Source organism: Anguilla rostrata, chromosome 12, assembly GCF_018555375.3.
Source record: "Anguilla rostrata isolate EN2019 chromosome 12, ASM1855537v3, whole genome shotgun sequence".
Lineage (NCBI taxonomy): Eukaryota > Metazoa > Chordata > Actinopteri > Anguilliformes > Anguillidae > Anguilla > Anguilla rostrata.
In genome coordinates, this window is record NC_057944.1 from 37,251,141 (window position 1) to 37,261,296 (window position 10,156).

Here is a 10,156-nt window from a genome sequence, read left to right on the forward strand (position 1 = left end):
TTTTTTATTTATTGTACTAACAGTGCATGATACCCATATAGTAACCAGAATATTATCCAGAAGGAAAACTCGCTTGTATTATTCTGTTTGCCAGGGTAATCATTTGATGACAAGGAAAAAATGGGCAAAGCCACAATTTTGCTAGAACACGAGCTGTCTAAGCTCAGGTGGCACCGTTGACAACCATGGAACCAGGACTTCTGCAGTCCAGCGCACAACGCTTCTGCAGACTCTTATCTCAGACCTTAATATCACGAATGCAGTCGAATTAGAGAACAGAAATTCAATAAAGCGCACGCCTCCGTGTTCCAACAGGAACAAGAAAATAATGCGAGTACAAAATGGCATACCCAATACTTTCTGTAGAGGTGTACCTATTAGGAAAGGCATTGCCAAAAAAAAAAAAGAAGAAAAAAAAAGGAATCCCTGAGTATCTGTGAGATAATTAAATCTGCGCTGGGGGAACACAACACGAAAACAAGACTGGAGCCTATTAAAGGAGTCACAGATTCCACAAATTTCCCGCATTCTGTTTCTCCTCCCTCCTTTCCCCTGGGCGGACTGTCAAGCAGGCGATCTCCCATGTTCTCGACGAAAGTAGCGCTAAAATATGCAGCTTGAAGTATGGAGCGAGATCTGCAGCCTAGCTAGATACAGCCAGCGAGAACGAGAACGAGAACGGGGAGCGCTCTCCGGCTCCCCCGGCTGTGGCGGGAGGGTGGGTACGGAGGCACAGATGGGGCGTTGGGGCAGCCTCGGTTCACCCCCGCGCTGCGTTCGCGTTGTCACCGGCCGGCCGAGCCGCAGAACGCGACCGGCGCGGTCGTCCAGATGACGCCGAACAGCTGCCCTGCGTAAGGCCGGCGCTGGGAGGAGCCCGCGAAGGCAGAGGAACAAAAAAAAAAAAAAAAACCCCCCCCTAGGGGACGTTACAAGATGACACCAGAGAATGAAGAGACATTGTTCACACGTACCGTTTTAAATGCTTCTGGGAATCGGAGAATGAAAACGGGGTATATGCAGAGTTCATATAAATCTTCTCCAATTTTCTAATCCTTTGTTGCAGGCGTTGCCCTACTCCATCTTTAACAGTTTCTTTTTTTTTTTTACTGCTGCATGCTGGGTTTTTTTTTTCTTGGTTCCAAGGAATTGTACAGAAAATATAATTTTGGCTCATCCCACTGATTCTGACAGAGCTGTTGAACCGAGCTCAAATCAGCCTGAAGATCAGCTGAAGCACCAGAGCCTGAGCAGGCCAGATTGGCTGGAATGAGGGGAACGGGTCTGATACACAGATCACTGTAGATCTCTGGACTTGTGGCCTGCAGGCAAACTCTCTCCAAATGTACATGCCTGCCTCCCTCCTCGCAGTCAGGCTAAAATCTCTGGCGTCTTTGTTATTTCTTTGCCCAGTCAACGCATTTGATCAAGACACAAGCACAGTGGTGATGTCTGCGGCTTCTTTCTGTCTGAGCGCTCACCGCACTTTCACCGCACGTACAGATCCAGCGAGACCGGGGCACCCTGGCGGGACGGCGGGGGATTGGCTGCTGCTTTCTGGCAGCTCCCCTGACACAGCTCACTACGCCCACCCCGCCACCCCCCCTCCACCCCCCCTACACCAATTCAGAGCCAGTAACGGCTGAGCAAGCTGCACAGTCCAGGAGAGATCCCCCCCCCCCCCCAGTCTCACTCGCAAGCACCGTACTGCTCAGACCAGCTGAGGACACGTGCAACAAGCACTCCTCGCCCGCACAGGGGTGGAGGTGGGATTTTTGGGGGCGGGAACGAGGCGCGACAGGGACGACTCTGCTCACAGCAGATGTGTAAGGGAGCCTAATTATCTCTCTGCTCAAGGCAGTGAGCCCCAACCTCAGCGCTTCCCTCACCCCCCCACTTCCCTCGGGGCTGCTGGAGAGGTACACAAACGCAGTCAGACGGGAATGCCTTCCTCCGGTCCTAGGTGAACTGCTGACTGGGGCACAAATGCGGGAATACCCTCTGCAGTGGACCTTGATCACCAAACCCCCCGCCCACCCGCCTGCCTCCCCCATATATAATACATCACATGACCAGAAAGGCCCACTTTCCCACTTCCACAATTGGTGCAGCCCCCCTCGGCCCCCCCGACACCATCTTAAAAACACGGCATGCCGTTCTTCCCCACCATCTATCTTATCACTTAAATGCACAGCTAAACCGCACATTTCAGCACCGTGAGTTGAAGTCCAGTTTACCGAATTTGCCTTTCTTTTACTTAAAAAAACAAAAATCTTGTCAATTAAACATCAGTGCATGTACCTTTGAGGATGTGCCTGGCCTGAGTCACTGCACAAGCCAGAATTGTGCTATTTTCATTGCCATTGGTGCAACAGCATTTGCATGTGTGGAGAAGGGTGAGAATGTGGGGGTAGGCTGTAAAGACTGTTTAACCCATTGCCGACCAACGTTGTATTGTGAATCTCAAAGAGAGATATATCCTCACTGCGAGAAAGCGTTGTTGCTTTTAGATTATTTAGACTGAGCATACCTCAAACTGTATTTGAAACCGATGCAGAATGATGTAAACGCTTGCAATACTATGGCAAAATGTCTTCGAGAGAAACTAGCAGATACAACAGACCTTCTAGTCAATCAAATACATTTCCTTGATACAGTTTCATATAAATTAAAGACTACAAGGAGCAGTGCTTTGCCAGAAGCAAAATGCTAAATTAGAACCATTCCAAAATACAATAGCATTAAGAAAGAAGATGAATTATACAATGATGAGGAGAAATAAATGCTTGCTTGATTTTGCTTGATTTGTTTAAGGGTATTCTTGTAGCACATGACAATCTAATGAAATAATATTTTGGCACCTTTGTTTTAATGCCACACATTAATAATTATTATCTCATAATTCTGATATTATTGAACCCCTGATAATTTTTGTCAAACTTAAGCCAATGTTGATAATTACCCGAGCAAGAGCGGTCTCTATGTGGATCAACCACAGTCAAATGCTCTAGACATGTCTACACAACACTAAGTATTTAAAATATCCAGTAGAGAAACCCAAAACATTTGAGGAGGCAGCATTCAGCTTCACCAGGCAATTCACAAAGACAATCTATTATTTCTCAAAGTTAGTCATTCACTGAAACTTGATGTCATTTCAAAGGCATCTCTAAACCCTCTGAACTGTGGATATTAAGCATCTATAATCTGGTTCAATCTGCACGGATCTACATGGATATACGTCACATCATAGATACCACATGGGTTATCCTATACAAGCTGATACTCTCTCGTTTTAAATATATAAAATAACAGAAGCATTCGGGAATTGTGATTCCATAACTGTGTGGGCTTTGAGCGAGTTATTTCAAATTCCCTTGGCTCATATGACCGCAATAATAATAATTAAAAAATTATATTATTCTTTTGAAAAATAAAATAATAAATAAATAATCGCATGTGTTATCCGTAATGGAGAACAAATCATTTCAGCACGGAGTAGGAGTGGGCAGGCGAGTAAGAGTGAAACTGTAACGAGCGCGTAAGAGGCAAACCGCGCGTTGGTATGTGTTATCGGGCCAGAAAACCCTCTCCAATCGCCTCCGCTGCTGAATTATGCCAAATTCGTCACGTGAGTCAAAATACGTTTTAACATCACTACGCTGTCGGGCCAGCTGATCACATAGCCTACTACAGACAGTCCTACTTGTACCATATATGGCAGTCAAAAGAACTTTTCACTGGCCTCATAAAAATTAATAGGCTAACTGCAGTAGTTTCTATGGAAACTACAACTCTCGGTGAAGGAGTTTTTCACCTCTTAAGGATAGTGTCATATTAAGACTGCATTGCCCCGGGGTAGTCATTCAGATTTTTAATAATTCATATTAATTATTAGGTATAATAACATAATTAAATTATAATTTATTCGTGAATTTGTGTTTGGCCGAATCGTTTAGCGTGTAGGTCATTAAATGAACAAAATAAAACAAAAAATATATATTATTACGGGCTACAAAAATGCCTTTAAAATTAATCTTATAGATTCACCCCCAACAGATGTCGATTTTTTTTCCACCTCCTACGGGGGCGAGCTGTGCCGATGGAGGAGGTAGGCTTGAGCAGTTGGACAGGCAGACGAAATAGCTATGAGGTTATCGACTGAAAGCCGTATGCCTAACTCCATGATCTTATGCCTATTAATGTATATTTTTAATAAAACAACGGTAGGCTACTGAATTCGAACACATACTGTACTTGTTACATGTTGGCTACGATAGCCTGTGGACGACTTAATATGGGAAACAATTACACTCGCGAGGTTCTAAAAAGGCGCAAATGCTTTAGTGAGGATAATTTTACATCTATTAGGTCACTACCCTATACGTTGAGTGGAAGTGATTTTTTTTTTCTTTTTTTTCTCTCGAGTGAACTGGTCTTACCCGAGACAACCTCTACGTTTAGGCTACAGTGCTACAGTGATATAACAGTGCTTGTGATTCACTTACAGAAATCAATGCGGGTTTATATGTAAACGCAAAGAACCGACGTTTTTAAATAAACATGATTATTGTAACAGCTACAGAAATTACAATGCCAATCATCATCACCACCATCCCTTTTAGGAGTATGATAGACTATTTGATCATAAATTCGAAGCTGTTTCATGACTTAACAGTAGGCTATATTCGTTTACAGTAGAAGCACATGATCCACGGGAAGACTTTGTCCTTTATTGAGACACACGATACAGAGGCTTCATATTATCAAGTCTAAGAGAAACGTTCTGTGTATTTGTTCAAAGCACTTATTTACCTCCGTTGAATCAGATATATGAATAACAGGCTCCTTTTCACAATGCTCTGCACAGTATGCCGGGGTATTGTTATCTATTGCCATCAACTTTGCTCTCAGTAAAAACATGCGATCCACCTGGTACAATGAAATAAATCGTTCCCATATGTTCCACTCCACACTTGAGTAAATACAAATTCTACTTGAGAAGCTACGAGAGCAAAATCACCTGTTTCCCTCTCACCCAACGCGAAACCCGCGTGTATATATAGCCTACATCGCGGTCTTACCTGCCACAGTATATCGGTCCATGTAATTCAGAACGTTTCCAAAACTGAGTATCCCTGCAGCGGCCGCGGGAGACCTGCATCTCAGAAGAGAAGCGCGGAATTTCTGCCCGGGTTTGCACGGGTGGAGATCGGGGGTCGGTTTCAGACCAGGGCTCATTGTGCCAGAGAGCGTGTGGACCAAGTCCGACTTGCCGCAGCTGTCCAGCTCGCATCCATCACCCTCCACACACATCTTCTGGCACGATAGATCCAGCGCAACGAGAATTAACCGCAGAGCCTTGGAACTGCAGTGATCCAGAAAGAGAAAACAACTGTAGAAAACGTAATCGGAACTGAAATGCCGTTCTCTTATGGGTTCGTAGACGCGGAGTTATCCTGGTTCATGTTTTACCAGCAGTGTGGTGACCGTAGCTACCGTTCCGTTACTATCGCCTCGCAATAGAATAGGCTATAACTGGGTGTGGCGGGCGATACAAACTCCTCCCTTACATCGCCAGTGGTACCTGATGTTTCGGGAATGCGGGGGATTGCTACTTCATAAACAACATAGCTTAGTATCGGAGCAAGGAAAGGCAGCAAGTGTCAATTGCTCAGCCATGCCAAACGAATAACAGCGTACTTTGTTTTAAAGCGTTAACTCCACGGAAAATAGGAAAGAGAAGCGGTAGGCTACGCGTTGATACATTGGTATGTTTTACAGGACAGTCCTGCAAAAAAAAAAAACCGCTTCACTGAGAAAAATAACATGATTCTGCAATAAATTATAGATATTCCAAATCCCGTCATTGGGCGATGTGGCCAGTCTGCCCCCTCTCCCCTCCCAAGTTTCTCCCCAAGTTGCACAATTGAACACAACAGCAGTGCGCAGAAACTGTTTTGTTCCCGTATACATGCACGCGAGTCAAAAATGGATCAGGTTGCATCTTAAAAGAAACAACTCCGAAGCATTGTCTAGAATGACGCGGAACGAATGAAATAGTGCAGAAGTAGCCTGTCTATCGCAATTGCACTTATATGGCGCAGTAATATTGATTGGTTTAATGGGTTTTTATCTAACTGCGAGCTATTTTATGTCCATTATTTTGCAACAGCACAATACGCTTTCAGCCGTCCACCATTCAATTAGTCATGTTTTTGGCTGTTGAAGGTCATGTTTTGCTGCGATTGCATCACGACACAATAACCACTATAGCACCGCTGAACAAAACAGGCGATTCTGTTTTATACATAAAAGCAGGAGAAAGTCAGTGGGCTATTGGTATCAGCCCTTCTGGACATTCGAAAAAGCAGGAATGCGATCTTTTGTTCTCCAACATATGTTCGGTGGGGCAACCACGTGGGCCAGTGTCGAGATTATATGCGTGATGCCAAAAAGATACATTCGTTCTCCTAAAATTTCATTTGTAATTCTGTGATACTCTCATCCCTGGATCTTTCATATACCGCACATTACTACTGGTGCACTAACGTTTAATGCGAAATCTTCGGAGTTTATTTTCAAAGTTAAATAACTCTGATAGTTCTGTCCTTGACTATTTTAATAATTTTTAAAACATATTCACAGGCACCCAGATGTAACTTACAAACTGGAAGATGGTGTTTCCATTTATCCTGGCAACCCTTTGGCAGACCCACTCTGTCTGTTTCTGCATCATTAACTTGGCAATGAATTAAACACTTGACTCAGTTCACTTTAGTTTCTACAATAGAGTTAGTTTAACGAAGAAAACTTGTTAGATCCAGCATTGAATGGCGACAGTTTATGTAATACTACAGGTTATTTCAAAATGATCCGAAATGAAATAAGCGGTATTTATAAGCCCGTAAGTACTTACCATCAGTATGAACGAAACATTGACCTATACAGGCCTTGAAGCACCAGACACCAGAGGGAATTTGAATTCGACATTCAGCATCAACGTCTGTATGACGATCGAACGGTTTAGACAGCGTTACACCCACAGAGGTTTCTGATATGTCTATTCAAAAAGATCAACACCATGGTCACTCGACGAAGATCATGTTGGCGAAGACATTGTCCGGAAACCAAAAACAGGAATAGTATGCCACCCACCATACCATTTGTTGATCAATCTGGGTCAAACGGTAAGTTCATAAGACTAGTACCACACACAATGATCTGTTTTCATCGGCAATCTATCCAACTTTAATACTTCCTGGAACTGTACTCGCCTCACTGCCGTCTTGTCAATTGCATTTCGCGTTTGCAATGTTGGAATAAATATTCAGAACCACGGACAGCTCTCGCAGTGTGAAAAGCAACGGAGGTCGATGCTGGTACAAGATGGAAGGCAAAAAAATAGGTCCTAATTGCCTAATTGTTTGTTGCACTCTGTTGCCCCTGTCACTTGTGGCTGTATGAATGAAAATGATCGGTTAGCGATAACCTGTCCAGGTGCATATTGACATACCGTAGTACGTCTCTGGACCGATGTGGACTGTGATTGATCAACAGCCGTCAGCCAAACTGGAGGCATCGCTAGTCCTAGTGCATGAGTGTTATTATAAAACAAAACAAAAAAGACTCACCTTTTACCAAAGAAAGGGAAATGGTAAGTGAGACCAGACAAACGGAGGTCACAGCATTGTTGTGACACACTGTTTCTGCTTTTTGCATCCATGGTGTCTGTTTGGATTAGAAAAATAGTGGGGGTTCTTTTATATAAAAGGAAGAAAAAGACAGACCTGTGTGAGGCAATGCACTGATCTGATTTAAAGCTCGAATATGTCAGAGAGCTACTTGTTCTACTGCCACTGTATGGCTGCTTGAATTTCTAAACTGTATCTCAAAAAATGTTCTGCAGAAAAAAACTCCTCTGTTTATGTGAGCATAGCCACATTTTGTGAAGCAGTGTTTGCTGCTCATGTTATTGAATGCTTTAAAAGGCTTAGCTTGCCTTAAACAATGCTGTCCAATAAATTATTAATCAAAACACCTACTATCTGCAGTATACAAATTCACTACCAACTGATAAGAATAATACAAGACCTAGGGCACAGAAGGGTTTGTCATTGCCTGAGGAAAAAACTAGATAAATCAGTTGAGTTTAGACTTAATTAGACATTCATATTGTAACTATGCTCACTGCCGTTTCTTTTTGAAGGAAGCTTTGGATGAAAAATCACACTTCTGGTTGGAACCAAAGGAGAAAACAGAGCATGTTCTGGAAAATGATTCACAAAGACAACATGCATGGGATTTCTTTGGAACCCCCTGATGCCAACACCAATCTGGTACCAAAGGAAGTTATGTACTGTACATGCTAAGGAGTTCCTTCCAGTCCTGTTCTATGATGCAGGCAGAGTTTGTAGCAGTCACTCAAAAAGCCAATACTTTCATTCTGTGGTCTGTTAGGAGGATCAAATCAAATTGAGGAATTGGGGGGGTGGGTGGGGGGGGGGGGGGGGGGGGGGGTGTATGATATGATGGCTTTGAGGCATGCAGCTAGGAAAAAGATTCAGATTTTTTCACACTAGGTGAACTCCAGGTACCCGTTTCATATATTTTTAAAAATAAATCTCAATTGGCTCGGCACCCTGCTCTTCTATTGTATATTATTACCAACCGCACAAGGGAAGGATAGTTTACAATGGAAGCATCCAATCTCCTAGAATGGCCTTGGTATGAGGTGGGAGGCCTCGAAAACCCAAAATTAGGTGCCTGAAATATTATATTTATGACACAAGCAGACAGTACATGAAGTATCAGTGTGCCTTTCCCCTGTGAAGGGGACGGTGACTTTGAACAGAGTGTTCAGCGCTGACTGGAATTTTGTCATGTCTGGCCCAGCGCCTAGGCTGAACCGAGGGGGGGTAGGGGGGGAGGTGGGGGTGTGCGCGGCGGGACAGGTTCAAGTTCACCCCACAGGAGCTGAACACATCACAAGGAGTGACATTAACTGGTCCAGGGGACAATGTCCACAGGTAAAATAAAGGTAACCTGGAAACCAAAATAAGCGAAGCACAAACCATCTCATCTTAACGTGCAGGTAAGTGACTGCTTTTGGTCTGAATCTTGAGAGAGAACATTTGTGCTTTTGCAAATTCACCCTTGCATGCGTGCTGTTTGCGGCTATCCATTGCTATTTAGACCGATGGTATTCTGTTCTGTTTATACAATTCCATTGCTGTCACCTCACAGAAGCACCAAAACTAAAAGTGACTCTGATACTTCTTTACTATCATAAAAATAAAGCTGGAGAGACTTTCTGCACTGCCTTTTGCCTGAGCATACCATCATATTTTTCACTATGAGCATAATAACCGACCGTAGAGGTATGTAACGGACACCACACGCAAAGGAATTGTTAAATGACAAAATAACAAGTGTATGAATTGTTGCAGCTCATGGAGTTGCCTCTTGTGAGATTTTTCAAACCATGACAAGATATTGATTGCAGTATTTTTCAGCCCCATGCATGTAGAGTTGGAAATGCACGTGCCCAAAGACTCTGTGTCTCAAACCCACAGTTAAACTGGCGAAATTCCAAAGCAATGATCACTGGCACAGTTTCAGAGCCGAGCCAAGGAGCTAAAACAGATAGACTGAACCCATGAAGCAGTTCCGCTTGATTACTTTTAAGTTAATTTCTCCAATGAACACTGCCACCTAGTGGCAGGCTTTATTCCACCCTGCATATTTATTTCATACGTACAAGGCATCCACTGGTACCCATCATGCGGCGAATCTGTTTTCCCTCAAACTTTAAAAAGGATCCCATACACGTTGCACAAGCAGAGTCAGTAGGTTTTCAAAAATATTACCGCCATTCATTAAAAACAAATATATATATACCAGAATGGAAAATAATGAGAGTAAAAGCCATTGGTTTCCAATCAGGTTCAGTGATTGTAAATTCAGTTTAAAGCTTGTACCATAAGTCCCATAAATTATTCATCAGAAATAGGCATCAGTGGGTGTTCTGGGGAAATACAAATTCAATGCGGTTACAAAACTGCTGTTTTGACCTGGATTGAAACATGGATGTGTGGCTCTGCCGTGGTATCTTTAGAAATGGTCATATAGCCTCAGTTGATGGAATATAAATCAA

The 10,156-nt window shown here is 43.3% G+C and overlaps 1 protein-coding gene across 3 annotated transcripts in view; it reads right to left on the reverse strand.

Annotated features, from left to right (window-relative positions):
• The window catches only part of LOC135235534 (sphingosine-1-phosphate transporter SPNS2-like), a 62,422-nt gene extending 56,631 nt beyond the window's left edge, over window positions 1-5,791 (reverse strand). For 2 of the 3 annotated variants that reach the window (XM_064301090.1, XM_064301089.1), the window contains exon 1: window positions 5,085-5,790. In XM_064301090.1, the coding sequence (XP_064157160.1) occupies window positions 5,085-5,316 (232 nt within the window). In that variant the 5' untranslated portion in view covers window positions 5,317-5,790. Of the gene's footprint in view, window positions 1-5,084 lie in introns of all 3 variants that reach the window. The other variant, XM_064301088.1, reaches the window with a different exon arrangement.
• Between the last annotated feature and the right edge of the window lie 4,365 nt (window positions 5,792-10,156).